At 40.1% G+C, this 27,976-nt stretch overlaps 1 protein-coding gene across 2 annotated transcripts in view; it reads left to right on the top strand.

The window, feature by feature from the left end:
- Positions 1-27,976, top strand: part of Wdr33 (WD repeat domain 33) — a 98,255-nt gene that overhangs the window by 6,924 nt on the left and 63,355 nt on the right. For both annotated transcript variants that reach the window (XM_034517750.2, XM_034517749.2), the window contains exons 2-6: positions 19,570-19,796; positions 21,607-21,675; positions 22,218-22,322; positions 27,024-27,119; positions 27,289-27,440. In XM_034517750.2, the coding sequence (XP_034373641.1) occupies positions 19,593-19,796; positions 21,607-21,675; positions 22,218-22,322; positions 27,024-27,119; positions 27,289-27,440 (626 nt within the window). In that variant the 5' untranslated portion in view covers positions 19,570-19,592. The remainder of the gene's footprint in view (positions 1-19,569; positions 19,797-21,606; positions 21,676-22,217; positions 22,323-27,023; positions 27,120-27,288; positions 27,441-27,976) is intronic.

Below are 27,976 nucleotides of genomic sequence, written 5' to 3'. Positions count from 1 at the left end.
ATGGTGTTGGAGGTTACTGGTATGTGTAGCTGCATTTGGCTTTTAAAAAGACTCACTGTTCCCAGCACTTGGGAGGCAGAGACAGGTGGATTTCTGAGTTCAAGGCCAGCCTGGTCTATGGAGTGAGTTCCAGGACAGCCAGGGCTACACAGAGAAACCCTGTCTTGAAAAACCAAAAGGAAAAAAAAAGACTCACTGTATACCAGGATGGCCTTGAATTCAAAGATCTGCTTATGGAGTGGTGGGATTAAAAGTGTGTGTTACCACACCTGGCCTTTGACAAAGCCCAAGCATCCACAGCTGATATTCTTGTTGCTACCAATAAGTTCTGTGACTGTAGCACCCCTGCCCTCACCTTTTCCTCTTTCAACCTTGGACTTTGTATTTGTTCTTGGACATGGTTTTCTGAAATCCATAGATTGGGGGTATCTGTCAGTTTCTAAGGCAGGATTTCTGCAGTGAAGGGCTTCATTTTCTTGAACTTTTAACATTAAAGTCACACTAGTTAACCATGCCAATAGCAAATAGGTAAAGACTCCAGGTTTGTTTGTTTGTTTTGTTTTGTTTTGCTTTGCTTTGTTTTGTTTTGGGGGTAGCGGCTTCTAAGCTATCCTGGACTCACTGTAGATCTGGCTGGCCTTGAGCTTAAGAGGTCCAACTGCCTCTGCCTTCCAAGTGCTGGGATTAAAGGCATGTGTCATCCCCACTTGGCTGTGTGTATATGCGTGTGTGTTCAGGTGTTCAGGTATAGGTTGTGGTTGTGTCTGGGTTTTTTCTTTGTTTGTTTTTGTCATCTGGCAATATGGGAAAATTAGAAAATTATTATTACATCATTAATCTGTCTATGTGTAGCTGTATGTGTTTAGGCACTCATGTCATTGTCCATATGTGGAGATCAGAGGACAACTTGAAAAGCAATTCTCTCCATCTTCCTTTTACCGGGGTTCTCAGGATCAAACTCAAGCTGTCAGGCTTGTGTGACAAGGGCCTATCTCTGAGCTATCTTGCTGGCCCTAAACTGAGGGGAGATTTTATTTATGTGTGTGTGTGTGTGTGTGTGTGTGTGTGTATATATATATATATATATGTATATACATATATATATATATATATACACACACACACACATTTCATATATATATATGTATATATATATATGAAATCATTAAATAGTATTCACAAAACAAATTAATTTTTGGAAGATATACTTGATACAAATTCAAAAGTTACAGGCTAAGTTTCTTTTTACCTTTATCCTAATTCATTGATTTTTTTTTTTTTTTTTAAAGAATGTGTTTTTTATGTGAGTATTTTACCTCTTTGTATGTCTTATACCACATGCCTGCCTGGTTCCCACAGAGGCCAGAAGAAGGTATCAGATTCTCTAGAATTGGAGTTACAGACAATTGTGAGCCTCTATGTTGGTGCTTTGAATAAAACAAAGTGGCCTCTGGAAGAAAAGAGCTCTCTTAACCATTGAGCTCTCCAGCCCTGCTGTCTTTAAAGGATTGTTAAAATGCATAGTTTATTACAAAATGAATAAATGTTTACTAAGGATGGAAAATTTAGAAAAGAAATAGCAGTAACCTACCTACCTACCTACCTACTTTCCTTCCTTCCTTCCTCTTTTTTCTCCCTTCCCTGCTCCCTCTCGCTCTGGGCCCCGCTCACTCCGGCCCAAAGGTTTCTTGTTTATTTATTATATGTAAGTACACTGTAGCTGTCCTCAGTCTCCCAAAGGAGGGCATCAGATCTCATTACAGATGTTTGTGAGCCACCATGTGGTTGCTGGGATTTGAACTCATGACCTCCTGAAGAACAGTCAGTACTCTTACCTGCTAAGCCATCTTATCAGCACCTCTCTCCCTCTCTCTCTCTCTCTCTCCCTCCCTCCCTCCCTCCCTCCCTCCCTCCCTCCCTCCCTCCCTCCCTCCCTCCTTCTTTCTCTTCCTATCTTTCTTTTATTGGAGGCAGAGTCTCACTATGTAGCTCTGGCTGTCCTAAGGTACTATGTAGACCAGGTGGGCCTCAGACTGGGGTTAAAGATGTGTGCTACTGGTCTCTTTTAATTTCATCTTTTTTAAATTTCTGTAAGACTTTAAAAAATATTATTTTTGTGTGTGTGTTTGTACCTGTTCGATTGAGTGTATATGCATCGCATGTGTGCAGGAGCCCTTGGGGGCCAGAAGAGATATCCTAGAATTTGAGTTATAGGTAGTTTTAAAACTCCATGTGAGCTGGGCAGTGGTGGCACGCACCTTTAATCCCAGCACTTGGGAGGCAGAGGCAGGCGGATTTCTGGGTTCGAGGCCAGCTTGGTCTATAGAGTAAGTTCCAGGACAGCCAAGGCTACACAGAGAAAGCCTGTCTCAAAAAACCAAAAAAAAACAAAAAACAAAAAAAACCCCAAAATCTCCATGTGAACCCAAACATGGGTCCTCTGCAAAAGGATAAGCCCCTTTAACTGCTGAACCATCTCTCCAGTCCCTAATTTGATATGCTTTCCCATCGCTGATTTAAGTATTTACTAATACATAGTTTTCATATACTACTAGCTTATTTTTTGTAATTATTTCATGTAACCAAGGTAATGTTGTTATTAAATATTCATTTGCTTATTTATTTCTTTATGGGTTGTTTTGTTTGTCTGTTTTTTTGAGACAGGAATTTTCTCTGTAACTTTGACTGTTCTAGAACTCACTCTGTAGACCAGGCTGGCCTTGAACTCAGAGACCAGCCTGCCTCTGCCTCTCAAGTGCTAGGATTAGAGATGTGTGCCACCACCACCCAGCTAATTTTTATTTTGTTTGCTTTCATTTACCGTTTGAAAATTATACTTATTTTCTCTACATGTATGTATATACATCCACCATATGTATGCCTGGTTCCTGTAGAGGTCAGAAGAGAGTATAACTCCCTGGAACTGGACTTATAAATGGTTGTGAGCTACCATGTGGGTGCTGGGAACCAAACCCAGGTACTAAGCAAAAGTAACAAGTCTTCTTAACTGCTAAGACTTCTCTCCATCCCCTTCATGAGCATTTTAAGGTACACTCTCAATGTATTCAGGTGCTTAGTCATGTGAGTCCTAAGTGCTGGAAGTAATAAAGGTGTATATACCATCATATCTGGCGCATCATTAGCCCTTTTGACTGTATACTTGTATTTACTCTGTAAAACCAGTAATAGATAAAATAATATGACCAACCTACGCTATTAATTCCTGTCTCACACTGGTCCACATAGTCTCAAAATGTGGGTTTTGGTCCCTTTGGGGGTCACAGGACCCTTCTATATGGGTCGACTAAGGCTACCAGAAAACACGGATATTTACAATTCATAGCAGTAGTGGGATTATAGTTATGGCTGGGGTGTCACCACAACATGAGGAACTGTATTAAGGAGTCAAAGCAATAGAAAGGGTTAGAACCACTATGCTAGTAGGTACAAAACCCATGCAGTTTTACTTAAGAATACCATTAATTTCTAAAAGTGCTAAAAATTATTAAGTATATTTAATTTTTTCATTCTTTGATTTTTTTTTTTTTTTTTTTTTTTGAGACAGGGTTTCTCTGTGTAGCCCTGGTTGTCCTGGAACTCACGCTGTGGACCAGGCTGGCCTTGAACTCAGAAATCCACCTGCCTCTGCCTCCCAAGTGCTGGGATTAAAGGCGTGTGCCACCACTGCCTGGTCTTTTTTATTCTTTGAATGCAGTCATTTGCTAGTATACTCATAGTATACCTCGAATCCAGAGGTTGATGTCAACCATCTTTCTCTACTCTTCTCTATCTTATTATTTATTTATTTTTATATAGAGAGGGTTTCACTATTTAGTCCTGGTATGTTGACCCTTTGTCTCCCTAGTGCTGGGATTAAGAGCTTGCACCACTGTCTGCCTGCCTGTCTCTCTGTTTCTGTGATTGTCTCTGTCCTTACTATGTACCCTTCCTCTGCCTCCTGAGTGCTGAGTTTAAAGGTGTGTGCCATCACCTACACCTGCATCTCTATCTCATTTCAGAGAGAAGAGTCCTCCTCCCCCTGTTTGTTTTGTGACAGGGTGTCTCTGTAGAGCAGGCTGGCCTTGAACTCACAGAAGTCGGCTTGCCTCTGCTTCTCTAATGCTGGGATCATAGATGTATGCCACCAACCCTAGCTGAGACAAGTCTCTTACTGAGTCTGGGGCTTGTAGTTTTGGCTAGACTGGCTGCCCATTAAGTTCTAGGGATCCTTCTGTTTCCCTATCTCCCACCTCCATAGTAGTGGGGTTGTACTGCTGTTCCTGGCTTTGTTTGTTTGTATTAGTCTGTGTTATTTGCTATAGTGTGCATGTGGGGGGGGGTCAGAGGACCACATGGCAAAGGAAGTCTGTATAGATTAAACTCAGATTCTCAGGCTTGTGTAGCAAGCACTTTAATCTTTTCAGCTCCAATACCATGTACTTTTGAGACATCAGTTCACTGTGTAATCTTGGCTGGTCTGGACCAGGCTGGACTTAGAGATCCTTCTGCATCTTACTGAGTGCTGGAATTAAAGGAGTGGACTACTAAGGCTAGAGGGATGACTGGGCAGTTGGGAGTACTTGTTGCTCCTACAGAGGACCTGGTTCATTTATCACCACCTATGTGGTTGCATTAACATTGGTAACTCCAATTCCTGGTATTCTATGCCGCATTCTGACCTCTGGGCCGTAAAATAATACACATGGTACTTAAACAAGCAGAGAGAGCACCCAGACACATACAGTAGATTCAAAAGACCTTGTACTGCTCTTTCAGAGGACTTGGATTCCCAGGACCCGTGTTGGGCAGTTCCTGTGACCTACCTGTGACTTGAGCTGGATACAGGGAAAAATCTAAAGCCTCCTTGAGCACTTGCCACATCCTACACAGATAAACATACATATATAAATAATCAAAAATGGTACAAATAGGTCTTTAAAAATAGGGTATGGCCGGGCAGTGGTGGCGCATGCCTTTAATCCCAGCACTTGGGAGGCAGAGGCAGGTGGAGTTCGAGGCCAGCCTGGTCTACAGAGTGAGTTCCAGGATAGCCAGGGCTACACAGAGAAACCCTGTCTTGAAAAACCAAAAAAAAAAAAAAGGGGGGGGGTATGCACTACTATGTTTTTATTAGTTTTATTTAAAAGATTATTTTTTAATTAAATGTGTACTTGGTTTGTGCAGTGTCCACAGATATTCTGGAAGAGGATGTTGAATCTCTGTGGACCCAAAATTACAGGCAGTTGGAAGCCTGATGTGGGTGGTGGGTCCAGATCCACTGGACGAGAACAGGAACCACTCCTAAGCCATCTCTCTACTTTGTTGGTTTTTTGTTGTTGTTTTTAATTTGTTTGGTTTGGGGGGGGCTGTTTTTTGTTTTTAAATAGAGTACTTAGAGAACTGAGTGGCTTTAAGTTGGCTTCAAACTTGCTGTTTTTCTACAAGTCTCTTTTTTTAAAAAGATTTTATTTGTTTTATCTATGTTTTATGTATATGACGAGTACACTGTAGCTGTCTTCAGACACACCAGAAGGCAGAAGAGGTCATCGGATCTCATTACAGATGGTTGTGAGCCATCATGTGGTTGCTGGGAATTGAACTCAGAACCTTTGGAAGAGTAATCAGTGCTCTTAACTGCTGAGCCATCTATCTCTCCAGCCCTTCTACCAGCCTCTTGAGTGCTAGGATTACAGGTATGCCACGATCCCTGACCCTAGGTGCCTTATTGGAGGGGTTATTGTTTGGTTGTTTTTTCCAGACAGGGATTCTTTGTGTAGCCCTGGGTTTCTTTAACACTCTGTAGACCAAGCTGGCCTCAAACTCAAGAGATTATTCTGCCTCTGCCTTCCACGATGCTGGAATTAAAGGCATGTGCAACTACTGCTGGGCTCCATTAGATGAGTTTTGCCATTGTATGAACACCATAGGTGGTGTTGACATACCCACCATGATAGTATAGGCCAATTTACATCTCTCACCCACCCTCCTTCCCTCCCTTCCTCCCTTCCTTCCTTCCTTTGTTGGTTATTAGGTTGGTTGTGTTTTGGAGGCAGGGTCACACTTTGTGGCTCTAGCTGTCCTGAAACTTACTATGTAGACCTTTTTGTCTGAGGCTGTCCCTTGTCATCCTGCCTCAGCTTTCCAAATACTAGGCATGGTCTATTGTGCCCAGTATGTATACATACATGCATACACACACAGAGATACACATATATTTCCCTTCTAAATAGGAGTACACTCTAAAATAAAATTATATAGTATACATATAGTACCTTAGTTTATTGCCGTTGTCAAAGTATTGTGTGTTGTACATAATTTAGAATTGTATGTGCTATATTTTTATGTACCTGGCAGTATAGATTTGCATTTTTACAAATCCAAGTAATGCCTTATGCTGTGATGTTGGGGTGGCTGTGTTTTACTAGGCATTAGGTATTTTCATTTTTATTGTAATGGTAAGATACTGAATTTATTTATGTTGTCTTTTATGTACTGCGAATTTGTAATGGGCATCAGGGATCAGGAATGAAAGAGAAGAATTTTAGAGAAAAAATTTACAGATATTACTATAATAATGAGATACCATGAGCAGTTGTATGGCCTAAAAATTGGTGACTTGGGAGAAATTAATTTTTTTCTAAGTACAGACCACCAAAATTAACTAAAGAACCAAGAATCAGTCTCCTTTTACAAGAGCTAATAGCACCAGGAGCTAAAGGAGCTAAAGAATTTCTAACAAAACTTCCAAAATAGCATAGAACTCAGGTGGCCAAGGGAACCATGACTATTATGATTTGTTCCAGCATAAGTCACTTGTGGCTAACTTGGTAACTGCCAAACTAGGTGGGTTTTTCTGTCAGAGCTTTATGTGATGGTAGTTCCTGTCCTGCTACATGCATGTAGAGTCTGCTGGACATCTTGAAACTTCCAGGCTCCTTACTGTTTCTAAACACATCACCCCCTTCCCCGTTTCTACCTCCCTTTCTCTCTCTCCCCACCCCCCTTTTTGGGGAGCCGACAGAAGGTGGCTCTCATCCTTGCAGCCGTATACCCTGTCTTGAGCCGTATACCCTGACAACAGACTTGTTTACAGTAGCCTACAACAGCTGAGCACACTCTGATAACATCTTGATTAGATACCCAGGATTTTCCCTTGGGTGTGGGAGACTTAAAGGTGTGTGAGACTTAAAGGTGTGTGATTTAGAGATCAGATCTAGAGACAAGGCCTAAGGGCATGACTTAAAGGCGTGACTTAGAGGCGTGGCTTAGAAGTGAGACATATAAAGGCAGAGGCAGACAGGAGAGTGCAGTACGACTTGGAGTAGGAATTAGCATTGAGGAAGAAGACACTTGGATTATTAAGTAGTAGGCACTTAGAAGGGAGCTTGGAAAGAACTTGGAACTCGGAGGCACTAGGGACTAAAAACTAGGGACTAGGAACTCAAGACTTGGAACTTTGACTAGGAAGAGAGACTGAAGAGACTGAAGAATACACGGGATTGAATCACACTCTGTCTGGCCTCCATTCTTCACATCCGTCCTCACTCTCTCTGTTGCTGAACCCCGACCCTCGGACTGGAGCAGCTTGTGGCAGTGCGGGCTAACAGGTTAGTTCCCAAGGCTTTTGGCAGTGTGGGTTCCAACATTGACAGAGCGGTCTGACATTTTTGGCCCCCGAACGTGGGGCAGCTCGGGCCGCAACACCCCTTCCTGTCTCTGTTTCTACCATTGTGACAGGGTCTTACTACATAGTCCCTGGCTGGCCTGGAATCCACTGTGTTGACTAGGCTGGCTTAGAAATTCAGAGATTTACCTGCCTCAGGATTGCTGGGATTGAAGGTCTGTGCTACCATGCCCAGCAGAATTTTAATTCCTTAAAACCCTCCAAACAATAATGAAAATCTGCATTTACTCTGCCTCATCCTTTGATATTCTATTTTACTTTATGGTAATGGAGATGGAACACAGGATGGAGTAATAGTATGTAAAGCAGTGCTAGTTTTGAAAATAGCTTGGCAGTTTTTCCGAAGATTAATGAGAAATTCAAAGGACTTAGAAGTTCTAGTTCTAGGTTTTTACTCCAGGAAGAGAACAATATATTCATACAAAAAGCCGTATTAGTGTATAGTAGTTTCATTCAAATTGCTGAACAACGTACATTCCAAATGTCTCCAGTAAATGGATAAAATTTGGTTATTGCCATAGAATTTAGCAATTAAAGAAAGGAATAATTAAAAGAGCATGGCTGATTTTTCAAAACGTGGAAAACTCAAAGGCTTTATGAAATATAATTTTATTTGCATGATGTTTGTGAAAATATACTTTAATGATAAAAAACATTTCAGTGGGTGCTGTAGTTAAGGTTAGTATTAGAGACTGATACAAGGAACAATATAGGATTTATGTGGGAATGAGTGTGTGGTTTTGGAGAGCGGAGAGGGAGGGAGTTGAAAATGATGTTGAGGCGGTGGTGGCGCACGCCTTTAATCCCAGCACTTGGGAGGCAGAGGCAGGCAGATTTCTGAGTTCGAGGCCAGCCTGGTCTTCAGAGTGAGTTCCAGGACAGCCAGGGCTACACAGAGAAACCCTGTCTCGAAAAACCAAAAAAAAAAAAAAAAAAAAAAAAAAAAAAAAAAACCCTAAGCATCCTTTTACATATAGTATACCAATTGTACTTTTGAAAAACCAATTGTGCTGTTGAAAAACAAACGTTTTTCGGACAGGGTTTCTTTGTGTAGCCCTGGCTGTCCTGGAACTTACTCTGTAGATCATCCTGGCCTTGTATTTGGAGATCTACCCACCTCTGCCTCCCAAGTACTGGGATTAAAGGGTAGTTGTACTTATTGATTTATGCAAAAGTTGAAAATAATTTCTCAGAGAAATCTGCACACTAATATTTATAGCAGTTATGCTGCCCAAATGGGAGGCAGCCAGAATACCCTTCACTAGGTCATAGGTGGCAGAACCATGTGATGATAATGTATATGAACTGTAAAAAAAATAAGGAAGAGCCTTAAAAGCCTTATTGTTGGGTTTGGCATGTGTGGTGCCTTTAATCCCAGCACTAGGAAGGCCGAAGCAGGCTAATCTGTGTAATTTTGAGGCTAGCCTGGTCTGCAAGAGCAACAGCCAGAGCTACAAAGGAAACCCTGTCTTGAACAACAAACTAAAGAAGTTCCCCTTTCTGGGAATTGAACTCAGGTCCTCTGGAAGAACAACCCATACTCTTAATCACTGAGCCCCCTGTGTTAACTTTTTTTTTTAAAGATTTGTTTGTTTATTTTATGTATATGAGTACACTATCTCTCTCTTCAGACACACCAGAAGAGGGCATTGGATCTCATTACAGATGATTGTGAAGCTACCATGTGGTTGCTGGGAATTGAACTCAGGACCTGTGGAAGAGCAGTTAGTGCTCTTAACCGCTGAGCCATCTCTCCAGCCTGTGTTAACTTTTTAAGTGGAATTAAAAAAATATTTGAGTGCTTGCTTGTATGCATATGTGTTTACCGTGTGCAGTCCTAGTGCCTGTGGAGGCTAGAAGGAGAGTGTCATATCCCTTGGAAGGGGAGTTGCCTGTGAGATGCCATGTGGATTCTCGAAACTGAACTCAAGTTTTCTGAAAGAACAAGTGCTGTTGCATGTATACCTGCACGCCAGAAGAGGGTGCCAGATCCCATTATAGATGGTTGTGCGCTCCACCATGTTGTGGCTGCTGGGAATTGAACTCAGGTTCTCTGGAAGAGCAGTCAGTGCTGTCAATCTCTGAGCCATCTCTCCAGGTCATGGTCTCCATTTTTATCACTTGTCATTTCAGAAATGTAATGTAAAACCTTAAGCGCTGTACTTAGTTATTCTAGCTGATGATTGCCTTTTTTATTGCAGTGTTAGAGGGGCAGGGAGTATTTATGCCCTGTTAAAACCAACAAACCCAACACAGTAAACTTACTTAAACTAAGAAAATAAGAGGGCGGCTGGAGAGATTGCTCAGTGATTAAGATCACTGGCTGCTCTCCTAAAGGGGTTGAGTTCAATTCCCAGTACCCACATGGTGATTTACAACTGTCTATAATAGAATCTGAGTCCCTCTTCTAGCATACAGGCTTGCATGCAAAGCATTCATATACGAAATACAAATAAATAATGTTTAAAAAAAAAAGAACATACATAAAGCTAAGCTGGGCCTAGCACAGGAGGCTGTTGCAGGCTAGAATCTGAGGTGGAGGACTGGAACAGAGCCAAGGCTTTACAGTGAGATTCTGTCTCAAAAGATACCATGTATTCTGTAAATGGCAACATACATATCTATGGCTAACAGAGAGACTACCATGTCACTGCTGGGCCTGCAAGCTTGATGCCAAGCCATCTATAAGGATTCTTGTTCTGTAGCATGGCATATGTTAAAGTTGTCAAGAATAAGGTCTACTTTAAGGATGCAAAGTGAAATTTAGAAAACATGACAATAATTTAGAAAAAAGACTGCTATGCTTGGACATGCAGAGTGAAGTTTGTGTAGCTAGCAATATTGTTCATGCCATGAACCAAAATATGAGCAACAACAACAACAACAAAAAACAACACAGTCATAAGAACCTTGGGGGCAGGGAGAGGGGACTCTACATGTTTAATGGCTTCATTATTTGATCTTTGTAAGTCAGAATGTATAAATTACTGATTTATTCTTTTTAGTACAGGATCTCATTATATAGACTGGGATGTCCTTTAACTCACAGAGATCAGCCTGTAAGTGTGGGGTTAAAGCATATAACACATGCCAGGTAGGATTCCTATTTATTAATGTGAAAACAAAATGAAGAGAATGAACATGTTGATATTTTCATTACTAGCCCAGCTAACCATCAGTGTGGACATCTTCAGTTTCATGACAGATTAGGGTTTATATGTCAGTTGGGGAGGTATCTCAGGGTTCAGGTTTGACCATCCAACTCAGAACCTAGGTGAGTAATTTAAAACAGCTGCTGCTACAGCCGATAACTTCCTTCATCCCCTTCTTTAAAACAAAAACAAAAAACACTAAGGACATAGTATTTTGAAGGTTAAGAAAAACTATTTCAAATATTTATTTCCTAACAAAGCTCCCTTTTGTACTAGTACAGCATCTCAGAATACCAGTATATCCAAATGTGTAGCCCCAGGTTAGTCTATTGAGACTAGAGGAAGAACCTGGGTGCTAGTCTTGAATGTATGTTCCTTACCTGTGTGGAACGGCTCACTTTGCCTCTGGTAATAGTTTCTGTTATACTTAAGCCCTCTCTGCTGGAGTGACAGTGAATGATTGGTCTCTTCCTGTTCCTTCCTCCTGTTCCTTTTCTTTTCTGTCTCATGTAGCTGAGGTTGGTCTTGAGCTTGATAGGTAGCTAAACTCCTGATCTGCCTGCTGCTACCTCCCAAGTACTGGGACTCTAGGTTTGTGCTCCTCCACGCTTCAGGCGAGTTTGCTGTTCTTAGTGGTGTGCTAGTTTTGTGTACACTCAGTGAGAATTTGGAAGGTCACAGAATTTGGAGGACACTGTGAGTTCAAGGCCAGCCAATCTTCATGTTGAGACCCTGTATTTAAACAAAACAAAACACAAAAACCAAACCAAAACCAAAACGTTTTAAGAATAAAAGCAAATAGGAATCCTGAACAAATCAGGCGATCCCACCCAATCCCCCCACCCCAAAAGACTATCTGACTATGTAGATCAGGCTGGGCTGGAATTTACAGAGACCCACCTGCCTCTGCCCCTCTGCCCCTCTGCCCCTCTGCCCCTCTGCCCCTCTGCCCCTCTGCCCCTCTGCCCCTCTGCCCCTCTGCCCCTCTGCCCCTCTGCCCCTCTGCCCCTCTGCCCCTCTGCCCCTCTGCCCCTCTGCCGAGTGCTGTGATTAAAGGAGTGTGCCAACACTGCCAAGCTGGTTTTCTTCCTCCCTCCTTCCCTCCCTCCTTCCTTCCCTTGTATGTGAATATACTGTTATTGTCTTCTAATGCACCAGAAGAAGGCATTGGATCTCATTACAGATGGTTGTGAGCCACCATGTGGTTGATGGGAATTGAACTCAGGACCTTTGGAAGAACAGTCACTGCTCTTAATCACTGAGCTATCTCTCCTGCCCGCTGAGCTGTTTTTTGTTTTTAGAATATCTATTTTATGTGTGTCTCTGTGTGTATACACACATATACATGCATGTATATATGTGCACATGTGTTATATTTAATACTCTTCCGTGTATGTAGTGGTACTCCCATGGGGTCAGACTGTATTGGATATCTTGAAACTGGAGTTATGGGTGGTTGTGAACAGCTATATAGGCTCTAGGAGTAAAACCTGGGTCTTCCAAAAGAACATTGACCACTTACTTTTACTGCTAAGCCATCTATCTGTTAGTCCCTCCTGGGGAGGCAGGCAATTGCTCTAGTACACGTACACCTCCCCCGCCCGCCCCCCCAATCTCTCTAAATATAAAAAAAAATTTTGTCCATTTTTTTAATGTATATGTGCATCACATGTGTTCTTGCATCTGTGTCCACATGTGGGTGAAGTACAGAAGTTGATATTATATATTACTTGGTTTATTTCTTTCTATATGTTAAGGCAGGACCTCTCACTTAGCCCAGAGCATGTTGATTCATCTAGTCTAAGTGGCCAGTTTACTCTGGGGACCCCATTTCTATCTTATGCACTGGGATTTCAGGGGAAGCTACCATGCTTTCTTGGCATTTACATGGGTACTGGGGGTCCAGATGCTGGTCCTGATACTTGAATGGCAAGCATTTTACTTGCTTAATGATCTTCTAAGTCCCAAATTATTTTTTAACTATACATTTAAAAGTATAAAACCTTATTTGCTAACTTTTTTTTTCTCTTGTTTTTGTTTTTGTGTGTGTGTGTGGCAGGGTTTCTCCGTACATAGCCTTACCTGTCCTGGAACTTACTCTGTAGACCAGGCTGGTGTTGAACTCAGAGATTTGCCTGCCACTACTGGCATTAAAAGCCTGTGCCACTATACGTGAATATGTTTTTATTGCGTATGGTTTTTCTTCATTGGAATCTGCTAAAAAGCTGAGAGCTTATTGCAAACAACCATGAGATGTTTTCTGCTTCTCTTCTACTTCCTGATGTTGAAGTTTGAAATGTGTGTTTATTTTTGGGTTATGTTCTATTAGGGAAAACATCACCATCACCTGTATGTATGTTGGGAATGTGTTCATGTCTGTATATGCACACGGTGCATGGGTATGGAGACCGGAGGTTGACCTAAGCTTTCTTTCTCGCTTGCTCTCTGTTCTCTTTATGTAGCCCTGGGTGTAGACCAGGCTGGTTATAAACTCAGAGAGCTGCCTACCTCTGTCTTCTGAGTGCTGGAATTAAAGTGACTAGTACAGCAAGTACAAAACCTGCTATTAATTTTCAAAAGGTTAAAGCTACTATTTCTTTGCATTTGGTTAATAATCTAGGTCCATTGTGAAGCTTGAAGGATAACTTTAAGGACTTAGTGTTCTATGTGGGTCACTGATTTTTCAAATTTGTGTGTCAGGTTTTCTGCTCTTAGAGAAAGCTGAAATCTTTTGGCATCTCCCATTAAGGAGAGTCTGGAGGTCCAGGCACTTTGCTCTGCTGCTCTATAATTGCCTAGAGGAGCTGCCTGGTGGTTTAAATAATAGAAGTGTATTGCTTCACTGTTCTCAATACTGCAGCTCAGAAATCTGAGATGAGAGAAGGGTCCTTTTTCGTGACACTTTCTGTTTGGCTTGCTGTGTTCTCCTATGGCTGTCCTTTGTATTGTCTGAGTCCTAATTTCTTACTATTCACATTAGATTAGAACTCTAAAGCTAAATATCATTATATGCTGAGATACTGGGATTTAGGGCTTAAGTGAAGTGGGCACAGTTCAACTCGGAACACCAATAAAAAAGCATCATTTGTCTTGAAAAACCAAAAAAAAAAAAGCATCATTGAAAGTTTGGCCAAAAGAATTTTCCTTCCTGCCCTCTATCCCTCCTTACCTTATTTTGAGAAAGTCTCTCATAGCCTAGGCTAGCCTCAAATTCTTTATGTTGCAGAAGGATTATCTTCCTCTACTTTCTAAGTGCTGAGATAACATGAATATACTACTATGTCTAACTATTTTTATTTTGTGATGCTAGGAATTGAAGCCAGAGCATTGTACAGGCTAAGTCATCTCATTCTCTCTCCTCCCTCCCCACTACGAAGTAATTTAATGGATTGCCTGGCTTGAAGATGAAGCTTATAAGGCATATGTGAAGCGTGTTTATGGCATGAGTTTGTAAGGCATATGTGAAGCGTGTTCATGGTATTGTATGGTGTTTTCCCTATTGCTGGAGCCAGCCTTAGAGTTGTTTGAGTTATCTAGTTTAAAAAAAATCAGAGCAAAGGAAATGAAGGAAATCAAATTTACTGAGTTGTGAGACCACAGCAAGATCTCTGTGTAAACACAAGTTTTACCTAGTTGGAAGGTGGTAGAATATTTACATAAAGGTTTTACAAGGTGTGTGTAGGAGGTTTGCATCCCTTGTAGTTAACAAATGTATACAGCATTTAATAGAAAGGTATATTTAATGTTTCTTACATAAAGACTTGAATTTTGTTTTGAAATATAGTTATACTTTTTTCCCCTCCCCCTCCCCCTCCCCCTCCCCCTCCCTTCCCCCTCCCCCTCCTCCTCTCCTTCCCCCTCCCCCTCCTGGCTGTCCTAGAACTCACTCTAGACCAGGCTGGCTTTGAACTCAGAAATCCGCCTGCCTCTGCCTCCCAAGTGCTGGGATTAAAGGCATGTGCCACCACTGCCCAGCTTCTTGCCTTTTTGTGTGTGTGTGTGCGCGCGTGCACACATGTTCTTCACCACAGTGTTTCTCTGTGTAGCTCCAGCTGTCCTGGAAATCACTCTGTAGAGCAGTTGACCTTCAACTCCAGGATCTCACCTGCTTCCTGAGTGCTGTGATTTTAGGCATTCACCACTACCACTCTGCTTTTTTTTCTCCTGTCTCATCATTCCAGAATTTTGATTTTTTTTGAACTTGAGTAGTACTCTGGCAAGAAAACCAAACAAAAGACCCTTCTCAGAACACCTTTTTTGTCTTAATTTTTCCGAGATAGTTTCTCTATGTAGCTTTGGCTGTCATGGAACTCACTCTGAAGACTAGGCTGCCCTTAAACTCAGATCTGCCTACCTTTGCCTCCCAAGTCTAGGATCAAAGGTGTGCACCGTCACTGCCCAGCAACTTTTTTTTTTTTTTTTTTTTTAAGATTTATTTATTTTAATGTATATGAGCACACTGTAGCTGTCTTCAGACATACCAGAAGAGGGCATCAGATCCCTTTATAGATGGTTGTGAGCCACCATATGGGTGCTGGGAATTGAACTCAGGACCTTTGGAAGAGCAGTCAGTGCCCTTAACTGGTGAGCCATCTCTCCAGCACCCAGAACACTTATTTGATTTTGGGTATTTTTCTGAGATAGGGTGTCACTGAGATAGGGTCTCTGTCCTGGAACTCTTGTGTTTTCTCTCTTTCTCTCCTTCTCCTTCCCTTCTTCCCTCTTTTTCCTCCCTCCCTCCCCTCTTCCCTTCCTCCCTCCCTTTGATCTTACATATTCCAGGTTGGCTTTTAATGTACATAATAGCCAGGGTGGTCTTGTGCTTTTGAGATTTCTTTCTTTGTCAAATTACAGGTATTTGCCATCAGCCTGGTTTTTTGTGGTGCTAGAGATGGAACAAGCACTCTACCAGCCCTTGTAGAACAAATTTTATTCAAAAACTTGGCTTGTTTTCTTTCGAACTTTGCTTGTTTTGCATTGGACCTTAGTCATTCATACCGTCAATCCTTGATTTGGGTCTTAGTGCTTTCTATTGTAATACCCCAAACTAAATTGTAAGCCCTACTTGCCCAAGGACCAGGTAACTCCCTGGAATGTTGGGAGTTGTTCTTGGAAAATAACAAATGCCTCATGGGAAAAATAAGTTGCTTATGGGCTTGTCTATAAACCCCTACAAAATATCTCTGGGCCACTCAGATGGAAGTCTCAGGGAGTGGTCCATCTTGGTCAGTATTTAATAAAGATTGCTTCAGATTTGGCTCAGAATGGTAGAAGTGGTTTTTGTCATGCAAATCTCAGGATTAACACTATCTAGTTAGTCCTCTGTCTATCTTCAACAATTCCCTGAAATTCTGTTCAAATTTCAACAGTTTATTTTTTCTGTTATTGTTTCATTTGATATCTGTTTGAATGTTTTCCTTAATCTACTAAATTTCCCATTTTTAGTTGATGTATATATACTTTACATATCATTAAGCTCACTTTTTAAACCATTTATTTTATTTTGAGATAGGATTTCTGTATGTAGCATTGGCTGGAACTCAGAGATCCTCCTATGTCTGCCTCCAGAGTGTTGGGATTACAGGCATATGCCACCGATGCACAGCTTTTAAACCATCTTAAAGTGTACCATTTAGCTTATTTAGCTTGTTCAGTGTGGTATAGCTGCCTCCTCTTCCTGGTTCTAAACGTTTTTCATTATGGAGTAGTCAATTTTAATTTCTAGATTCTTGAAACCTGGAGTTGAGAGACTTTCTCTGTGTAGCACATTCTAAATTTTTCATGTAGTCTTTGTGTTTGGCTACTTTAACACATTTTCAGCATAATCGTGTTACAATTTGTATAATTTTTTTTTTGTTGAAACTAATTTTATTCCATCAAAATTAGAAAATTTATGGCTATAAAAAAATAGAACTTTTGCTGGGCAGTGGTGGTTCACACCTTTAATCCCAGCACTTGGGAGGCAGAGGCAGGCCAGTCTCTGAATTCAAGACCAGCCTTGTCTACAGAATGAGTTCCAGGGCAGCCAGAACTGAATAGAGAAATCCTATTCCAGAAATAGCTAGATACCTAGCAGGCTAGCTAGATTTAAATATGCTACTTTGTGGGGCTTGGGGCTGTACCTCAGTGGTATTACATGTAAGATCAATCCCCACTACCACACACATTCCCCAAACTTAAGAATTTTTTTTTATTTTACTAAAATTAAAAATGCTAAATTTATTTTGTGGTTGGGGGTATGTGTGTTTATGAATTAATGCATTTATGCCTATATATATACATACACATGTACACGTGTGGATATTAGAGGACTAAGTTGGGGGTGGGAGATTGGTTCTGCCCTCCTACCATGTGAATTCTGTGAATCAAACTCAGGTTGTCAGGCTTGACAGCAACTGCTGGGCCATCTTGGTAGCCCCAAATACACTGTTGCAAACCCCATGGGCCCCACCCCCACCCCCCTACCCCCATGGTTTCTGTGTGTAGCCCTGGTTGTCTAGAACTCTCTGTAGAAAAGGCTGGCCTTGGACTTGGAAATTCATCTGTCTCTGCCTCCCTAGTACTGGGATTAAAGTCATGAGCAACCAATGCTCAGGCCCAAGACACTTGGCACACAGCTCAGCATTTGGGAGGTGGACAGTGGAGTTCAGAACACATTTAGAAAAAGCCTCAGGTCTTTAGAAAATTTGACCTAGATATCTGGAGTGAGACTTTTAATTTGTCTCGTTACTGAGATGTAGTTGCATTCATGAGATGTTGGTGTAAGCATATTCCATACCAGCCTCAAGTGCTTTTCATACAGTAACTCATCTGCAACTCTAAGGGGCGGAATGTTTCTCATCTTGTACAAACTAGCATACTGAACCTGGAACTAAAGAATTACTTCCTAGTAGAAGAACTGACACATTAGATGTATGTTTTGCTACCCTATTTATTTTGGTTCTGAGTATTCAGATTCCAGGTACTATCACCCTTCCTTTGTCTCATTGCTTTTACCCCTGCACAGCCAAAGTGAAAGTAGTACCAAGATGATTTCTGAAGAAAGTCATAAGGTTTTTTCTAGGCCCCTTTAAAAATATCTCAAGAATAACGTACACAAATGTAAAAACAGAAAAATAATGGAAATTTCAGTCTTCCTTTTGAAATAAGAGTAATTGTGATCCCTTTCGTCTCTAATGCTGGAATTACAGTTACTGTACTCAGCTACTAATAGAAGTTTGAAAGGCTTTACAACTTTTTAGAGGATGAGTTTTATGATAAAATAGCATAAAATAGTTTATTATCTTAAAGATAGATTGATTGTAAAATATCTAAATGAAAATTTCATTTGAAAATGTTAATAGTGGTGCTGGAGAGATGGCCCAACAGTTAGAGAGCATATATTGGTCTTGCAGAGGGTTGCAAGAGGACCAAAATTTGTTTTCTAGCTCCCAGGTCAAGTAGCTCACAGTCACATGTAACTTTAATGCTTGGATACCTGGCAACCATATACTTGTGTGCACACATATGAATAAAAAAAAAATTCAGCTCTTATTTTTCCTCTATCCACTGTTATTATGAGACAAGGTCTCATGTAACACAAGATGGCATGTAAGTTTTTGAATAATGTTAATACTCAGTTGATTTTTCTTCCCCAGAAAAAACACAACTCTGTAATACCCTAAGCCATTATACATTGTACTCTCTTCCATTGGGGCAAAATTTTCCAGTAAATGTTTATTAGTACTTACTCTCTAATAAACCCTGTCATGTTTTGATCTTTAGTTCCTATATTTATTTGGTGGGGTTTACACTCAGAACTATATTCATCCTAGGTAAGCTTTCTGCTACTGGGCTATTAGTTCATTTTATAAATAGAGTGTTTGAATGTTAGAAACACTGCAAGGAAGAAAACTGTTAAATGTTCACTGTGCCTGTAAGGTCCCTCTGCTCAGCCTAACAATCCGAGTTTGATTCACATGATAAAAGGAGAGAACCCAATCCTGCAAGTTGTTGTCTGACCTCGATAGACTTGGCATATGCACCTCTTTCCCTGCAAATAAACAATAAAAATTTTATAGCTGGGTGATAGTGGCACATGCCTTTAATCTCAGCACTCCAGAGGCAAAGGTAGGTGGATCTACAGAGCTAGTTCCAGAACAGCTAGGGCTACACAAAGATACCTTGTCTCGAAAAACCAATAAATAAACAAATATTTTAGAAAGTATTCACTTAATGTTTTTAGATTAGGGCTGAAAAGATTAGTTAAAAGCACTGATTGCTTCTCCAGATGATCCTGGTTTAATTTTCTTTTTCTTTCTTTCTTTCTTTCTTTCTTTCTTTTTTTTTTTTAATATTTTATTTATTTATTTTATGTAGGTGAGTACACTGTAGCTATCTTCAGACACACCAGAAGAGGGAATTAGATCCCATTATAGATGTTTGTGAGCCACCATGTGGTTGCTGGGAATTGAACTCAGGACCTCTGGAAGAGCAGTCAGTGCTCTTAACCACTGAGCCATCCTCCAGCCCCTGGTTTAATTTTCAACATGCACATGGCAGCTCACTTCTGTCTGTAACTCCAGTTCCAGGGATCTGATTGATGCCCTCTTTATGGCCTCTTCAGAATATACTTGTAGGCAAAACTGCCTATACACATTTTGAAAAAATGTTTTCAGGTTAGAAAATTAGTTTTTAACCATAGTTGTCAAGTCATGTGATGTGTGTACTGAAATACTTCGTTTTCTATTCTAGTGACTTAGTAGGAAAATATCACCATGGCTACAGAAATTGGCTCTCCTCCACGATTTTTCCATATGCCGAGGTTTCAACACCAGGCTCCCCGACAATTATTTTATAAGCGACCTGATTTTGCACAGCAACAAGCAATGCAGCAACTCACCTTTGATGGAAAACGAATGAGAAAAGCTGTGAACCGAAAAACCATAGACTATAATCCTTCTGTAATTAAGTATTTGGAGGTAAGTACAGTGGCCAAAGTGCTTTTTTTTTTTTTTTTTTTTTTTTTAATTATTTTATGTATATGAGTGCTCTGTCTGCACACCTGCATGCCAGAAGAGGGCATCAGATCACGTTACAGATAGTTGTGAGCTACCATGTGGATGCTGGGAATTGAACTTAGGTCCTCTGGAAGAACAGCCAGTGCTCTTAACTGCTGAGCCATCTCTCCAGCCCTGGCCAAAGTGCTTTTTAAAAAATAAAGAGTAACAAGTATTACTTGTATTTCTTGAATTAGTGGGATGGATTAGCATTTTAGATGTTGAGTTCATTAATTATCTTCGGAAAATGACTGGGTATATATGAAATAATAAGTGACTACCAACATAGCAGTATCTTAAGATGCTTGCACTGAGAATATGACGTGTCCTACTTCCGAGTTCTCAGAAAGACATTGTAGTCTGGAGGAGGTGTTTTGTACTTACTTGCAGATGAGTTCCTGGGACAGTTACTTAGAGTATGTTAGAGTGAAAAGGTCTCAGCTCTGCTTCTCTACTTTTGAGTTCCTTATGTACTTATGTTAGCCTGTTAAATGTTACAGTTCCATTCATTTGGTTTGTCTGCTTTTACACCTAAGTTCAGTAGTTATAGGCCTGTTTGTCAGATGTAAGGACACATTTAGATTTTAGTTTTCTCTCTTTTTAAGGTGGGATCTTAGATAGCGCAGGCTGGCTTTGAATTTCTGAATCTTTTCCTCCATCCCCCAAGTACTGACATTCATACATGTGATGTCACACTGGTTGATTTAGTGTTTCTTGGCAATTTCATTTGGGAAACTGGAGTATAAAGCTAGAGTTCGAAAACAATAAAGAAAGCCAACAGCAAAATACAAGAAATTTTTCTGTGCTAATGGTTTGGCAGAAATAGGGTTGTCAATCTATCCTTATTCTGTCTCCCCCTTAACTTACTTTTATTTTATGTGTATGATTATTTTGCCTGTATGTCCACTGTGTGTATTATGTCCCCTGAAACTGGAGTTAACAAGCTTTGGATCTTCTGGAGGAGCAAGTTGTACCTTTAACTACTGAGCTATTACTCCAGCGTGCAGCCCCCCCCCCCCCCCATCCTAATTCCATTTATTAGTGTATGTGAGTGAGGATGTTAGTGCAAGCCTTTAATCTCAGCACTCGGGAGGCAGAGGCAGGTGGATCTCTTGAGACCAGCATGGTCTACAGAGTGAGTTCCAGGACAGCTAGGGCCACATAGAGAAACTCTCTCAAAAAACCAAAAGAAAAAAGGAACAAAAAGGAAAGAAAGTAGCCTGGCTTGTTGGATACTCCTTTAATCCTAGTACTCAGGAAGCAAAAGTAAATTGATCTTTTCCAGTTCCAAGCTGCCCTGGCCTATGTAAGGAGTTGTGGGCTAGCAAAGGCTATATATACAATGAGATTCTGTCTAAAGAAAGAAAAAGAAAACATCAGAAAAAAACAGACACAATTTCTGTTTTCTCCTTTTTAAATACACATTACAGTTGGGGGCTGGGAAGGTGACTCAGTGTTTGAGAGCACAGGCTGCTCTTCTAAGGACCTGGGTTTGATTCTCAGTATGTACATAGTGGCCTATAACCATCTGTAATTCCAGGTTCAGAGTATCTGATGCTCTTCTGATCTCTGTGAGTACCAAGCATGCATGTATTGCTTGGTGCCTACATGCATACAGGTGAAGGCAAATATTTGTACACATAAATTAAAAAATATATATTAGATCTCATTAATAATTAAATTTACATGATTGTCGCAAGGCCATACTCATTAGTTAATTTGTTTTTAACAGAATAGGATATGGCAAAGAGATCAGAGAGATATGCGGGCAATTCAGCCGGATGCAGGTTATTATAATGATGTAAGTATAAGTCATTATACTCGCTTATTAACAACCTCCTTGTTTGGTGTTGTAAACCTCAAAGAGTGGGAATTCTGGTTCAAGATTGTCTCTTACATTTTTATAAATCACATATTTCCAGAAGGGTGATGGAGTATGTCTGTATTTACTTTGATTTAACTTTGTCTCAACTTCAATATTCCTTTAAATTTAATGATGAATAAACTTTGGGGGTAGAAAGCAATATTCAAATGTTAAATATCCTCAAAGTCTTTTAATACAAATTTTAACTTTAAGTTTGGGTTTTGCAAACATGCTTTGCTGTATTGACTTTGTGAAGCAATTTAGGAAATATGATAAACATACAATGAAAGTAGGTTCTACATTAGTGCTAATAGGTGTTTAACTTTGTATTTTTAATTAACGTAGAACACTTTTAATCTAATGGCTTGAAAAATTATTCTGATTTTTTTTAGGTGTTGAAAATAGTAATCTTGCCATGTACTAGTATACCTTTTTTTTTTCCCTCTGTGTTTACCCAATGTTCTTTTTCTTTTCAAAAGCTGGTCCCACCTATAGGAATGTTGAATAACCCTATGAATGCAGTAACAACAAAATTTGTTAGGACATCAACAAACAAAGTAAAATGCCCAGTATTTGTTGTGAGGGTAAGTATTTGATTAGATATGTATTTGAAAAATTAATACTTATTTTTACAAATGTATTTGACAAGGCTGGACAAGGTGGCAAAGGCCTGTAATATCAGAAGCAGGAGGGCCTTGTGAGTTCAAGGCCAGCCTGGTCTATATAGTTCCAGGACAACCATGACTACATAGAGAGACCCTGACTGAAAAACAAAAATGTGATAAAACACAAATTAAACATTATATTAAATATATATCCAAGATAATAGTTGGTTTACTACTACTAATTTTCCTTTTGAACCCATACTTTTATCCATTTTGTTCACTACTGTTAGGATAATGTGCTCTGAATGGTATTTATCATGTTGTAATTTCCATAGAATTCTGGAATATGTAGGTTCATGTTACAGCATGTCTCAGTATTACTCTGGAATAGAGAATTGATGCTGCTGGAAAAGCAACATCCCAAGGTGAATGAAAAGCTGTCAGGTGTTGCTAGGAAACAGTGATTTAGGAGCCGTGAAAAACTATGATAAATTATACTCAACAGTTCTGTGGAGGTGTGCCAGGAATATATTCACATTGTTCAATATTTTTCCTTTAGAATTTAACCAGGAAATTCAGGAATATATTCACATTGTTCAATATTTTAGAGGGATTTTACATAAAAAAGGTTCTTTTCCATACTGACCAGACATTTAGTTCATTTTTCTGTTGATGATAATGTAATCATTTTATTTAATTTCTCTGTGTAGCCCTGACTGTCCTGTAACTCACTCTTTACCAGACTGGTGTGGAACTCAAGAGTCCACCACATTTTTCTACCTTCTGAGTGCTGGGATTAAAGGGAAGCACCACCAGTGTCCAGCCACTTGAGCTAGCTTGCTTGCTGTCTCTGTCTGTCTGTCTGTCTGTCTGTCTGTCTGTCTGTCTCTCTGTCTCTGTCTGTGTGTGTCCCTCCCTCCCTCCCTCCCTCCCTCCCTCTCTCTCTCTCTCTCTCTCTTTCTTTCTTTCTTTCTTTCTTTCTTTCTTTCTTTCTTTCTTTCTTTCTTAAGAGCCCGGCAGTGGTGGCACACACCTTTAATCCCAGCACTTGGTAAGCAGAGGAAGGTGGATTTTTGAGTTTGAGGACAGTTGGGTAGGGGACAGCCTGGTCTATGTAGTGAATTGGAGGCAAGACCCTCTTTCCAAAAAGAAGAGAGAAAAAATTTATTTTTGTATATGTAAACGTACTGTGTGCATGTTATGTTTGTGGAGGGTATTTTATCTGTTGATCTGGAGTTACTGGCAATTTTAAACTACCATGTTAGTGCTAGGAATCAGATTTAGGCTTTCTATACGATTGATCAGCAAGTGCTCTTAACTGTAGAGCCATCTTTGATTATGAGATTTCATTTTAAATTATGTGTTTACATGCATATCTCTGTGTATGCTAGTAGTGCAGGTGCCTTTGGAGGCCAGAAGAGGGTGACCAGTCTTCTGGAGCTGAAGTTACAGGTTTTGAGGTGCCTTATATGGATGTTAGTAATTGAACTCAGGCCTTTTGTAAGATCAGTATATTCTCTTAACCATTGAGCCATCTCTCCAGCCCCCTTGTTTTTTTGTTTTTCCCCAAATGTAACTATTATTGTATTTGTAGGCAGGGGCCTCTCCCTCATGATTTATCAGGATGTATATGGGGAGGTTAGGGCCACTTACGGAGTTGCTTCTCTTCTTTTACCTTTATATGGGTTCCAGGATTGTGCTCAGGTTGTCCGGATTCCCTGGAGCTGGAGACCAGCAGGTAGTAGTTGTGATCTATCTGATGTGTTAGGAACCAAACTAGTCTTCTGGAAGAGCAGCAAGCACTCTGAACTGCTCCCAGTCTCCAGCCCTTTAATGCCCTTTTATAGTACAGAAATCCTTTTGAAATGAAGCCTGAGTATTCTCTATCTTTATTTCCTCCCCTTATTACTAGGGATAGAACCTAGAGCCTTGAATTTGCTCTGAATTACATTTTTAGCATCCCTCATTTTTATCGCCTTTTCCCCTTCTTAAGATTAAAAAAAAAAAACCCTGCAATATTTGTATTGTAGCCAGGCTGCCCGAGAACTCTGGGTCTCCCTCATCTTCTCTGTGTGGTGGATAAGGATTTTTCTATAGAGATCAAGTATAAGATCTTGGGAAAAATTTGTATATTAGAGACACAGTCTACTAAGAAATAAAGCTTGTGGCCTCTGTATTTACAGTTTAGTCAACTGAAGAATTGATAGGGTTGGTATCATAGCAAATAAAATCTACTAAGATAGTACTTTATTCAGATTAGTCAAAATTGTGACTTAACTGATAAAGCAGTAAAGAGTCAACTCATCACAGGCACTGTCATTTTCCAAATAACCTTAACTTTATGTGCTTTCTTTATGCACACCTAGTAATTTTGAACTATGTTTTTATTTAGGGTATTAGAATTGTTCTGATGTTTTGTGTATTTATTTCCTTTATGGAAAATGAGTGAAACTGAACAAAAGGAAAATGAATTATGCACACATAAGCATATGTCCTGGAACTCACTCTGTAGACCAGGCTGGCCATGTAATTGTTTGTGTGAGATCAAATTCAGGGGCCTTGTGTTTTCTAGGCAAACCTCTAACATCACTAACATCACTCTTACAACTTTTAAAGAATATTTAGTTGGAATATTCTTTAGGAATATTCTTTAGGAAAAGTTTGACACTTTTTTAAAAATTTATTTATTATATGTAAGTACACTGTAGCTGTCTTCAGACACCCATAGAGGGCATTGGATCTCATGGATGGATGGTTGTGAGCCACCATGTGGTTGCTGGGATTTGAACCCATGACCTCCGGAAGAGCAGTCAGTGCTCTTAACCACTGAGCCACCTCACCAGCCCAAGTTTGACATTTTTAATGTTCTCAACATGTAATTATTTTTTTTTTTTTTGTTTGTTTGTTTTGGTTTTGTATTTTGTTTTTTCAAGACAGGGTTTCTCTGAGTAGCTCTGGCTGTCCTGGAACTCACTCTGTAGACCAGGCTGGCCATGTAATTGTTTTTTGTTTTTGTTTTTTTTGCTTGTTTTGCTTTTGGAATGGAGGTATTTTTATTTCATTTTTAAGACAGGTTCTCATTATATTATCCTACCTGGCTTGAACTTGCTTTATAGACCATGTTGGCCCGGAACTCACAAAGATCTTCTGGCCTTTGCCACGCAAGTGTTTGGGATTAATGATGTGTGCCGGATGCCCGGCCAATTGTCTTATCTGTCTGTCTAGTCACTCCCCTCTTTCTTTCTCTCTCTTTTTCTCCTTCCTTTCCTTCCTTTCCTTCCTTTCCTCCCTTTCCTCCCTTTCCTCCCCTTCCCCTTCCTCCCTTCTTCCCCTTCTTCTTCCCTTCTTCCCCTTCTTCTTCCCCTTCTTCTTCCCCTTCTTCTTCCCCTTCTTCTTCCCCTTCTTCTTCCCCTTCTTCTTCCCCTTCTTCTTCCCCTTCTTTTCTTTTCTTTTCTTTTCTTTTCTTTTCTTTTCTTTTCTTTTCTTTTCTTTTCTTTTCTTTTCTTTTCTTTTCTTTTCTTTTCTCTTGGTTCTTTTTGAGACAGGGTCTCTTTCTGCAGCCCTGGCTGTCTGGGACTCACTCTATAGTCTAAGGTGGCCTGGAATTCGGAGATCCAGCTGCCTCTCAAGTGTCATGCAGCTAAGAATGATCTTGAACTTTTGTATCCTGCCTCAGCCTTTATGTGCTGTAACTGTGGGCCTCTGCCACAGACCAGACTTTATACTTTTTGAGATGAGGTCTTAAAGTGTACCTGAGGCTGACTTCAAACTGGTGATTCTTGTACATAAGGCATGCAAGTGCTTTAATTATTTGTATACACCATCACACTGTTTTTCTATATATGTTTGACAAATAGCAGTTCAGTTTTTTATTCAGTCACTTGAACTTTTCTAGTGACTATCTACCTCATTTTATATTGGTCTACTATATAACCTAGAAAAAAGTGAATTTTTTTTTTTTTTTTTTCAAGACAGGGTTTCTCTGTGTAGTTCTGGCTGTCCTGGAACTCACTCTGTAGACCAGGCTGGCCTTGAACTCAGAAATCCGCCTGCCTCTGCCTCCCAAGTGCTGGGATTAAAGGTGTGCGCCACCACCGCCCCGCGAAAAAAGTGAAATCTTTACACATGATTTAACTTGCTTTTTAAGTACATAGGTATTTCTCTCTCTCTAAATATACATATATATGAAATAAGTAAATACATATTTAGTATAGTTAGTAAATATATAATTATTTAAATTTAGCTCAAGAATCAGAATGTTAGTGCTTTCCTTGCACTGTATGATGCCAGTTCTTTTCTGACAATATACTTACAAAGGTGTTAACTATAAAATTTAATGTTGTCTACTTTATGTTGATTATTTAATATCTTATGAAAATAGACTTTGGGGACTGGAGAGATACTCAGCAATGAAGAACACCTGCTGCTCTTTCAGATAATTTGACTTCAGTTCCTAGCACCCATATTGTACAGTTTACAACTGCCTATAACTGCAGTTCAAGAGGATATGATACCTTCTTCTCACCTCCATGGGCACTGCACACTGTGTTTTACACACACACACACACACACACACACACACAAGTAAAAGCAGGCAAATAAGCCTTTGAAATATTTCTTAAATTAGTGAAGTGGCAAGACTTGTGCTTATGTGTGACTACCTTCTTTTTTCTCCTCCAGTGGACCCCGGAAGGAAGACGGTTGGTCACTGGAGCTTCTAGTGGGGAGTTCACCTTGTGGAATGGGCTGACTTTCAACTTTGAAACCATATTGCAGGTAACAGTAACTATCAGATGCTAGCTGATCTAAGAACTTGAGAGCACAGTCAGTTTTATTTGCAATGTAAAATTGGACGATTTACCTCTCTGAGTTAATATAGATTCCTATTTGCCTCTGTCATACAGTCTCTTAAAGCAAAACTTAAAAATATTTTCTGTTTTCACAGGCTCATGATAGCCCTGTGAGGGCCATGACTTGGTCACATAATGACATGTGGATGTTGACAGCAGATCATGGAGGATATGTGAAATATTGGCAATCCAACATGAACAACGTCAAGATGTTCCAGGCACATAAGGAGGCGATTAGAGAGGCCAGGTTTATACACAATATACCATTTTCTGTAGTCCCTATTGTCATGGTTAAATTACTCTCTAAGTGTATTCTGGGTGCAGAGATGCATGGGCTCTCTCAGATTCTGGGAAACTTTCTGCACCTTATGAACACAATATTTCTCTTTGTTTTCACACAGTCACCATTTTGCTGGCACCTTTCTGAAGTAGTTTTGTTCTGGTATCAGCCTTTGCAATATGTTAGAGATGTATTGTCTGCCACATTTTGCACTGGTTTTCTCTTTCATTTATGGTTAATAATGTGTATACGTTATTCCTTTTTATTATCTACTGTGTAAGACAAGAATATTCCAAATAAAGAATTCAGTCTTTAATTATACAACTGAATAAAAGCCTGCAGAAATCACCTTCAGAATCCACACAAAATTCAAGGAAAAAAAAAGAGGCTTAAGTGAAGACCTGGTTGGCTTGGTTCTGCCACGACTTCAAAAAGAAAGTATAGGACTAAAACCTCACAGATAACTCTCTGGACGTGGCAAACATTAACGGATTAATGAATGG

Source organism: Arvicanthis niloticus, chromosome 14 (assembly GCF_011762505.2).
Source record: "Arvicanthis niloticus isolate mArvNil1 chromosome 14, mArvNil1.pat.X, whole genome shotgun sequence".
Lineage (NCBI taxonomy): Eukaryota > Metazoa > Chordata > Mammalia > Rodentia > Muridae > Arvicanthis > Arvicanthis niloticus.
The sequence above is the reverse complement of the archived record's forward strand: the minus strand, read 5'-3'. Positions and strand labels throughout refer to the sequence as shown.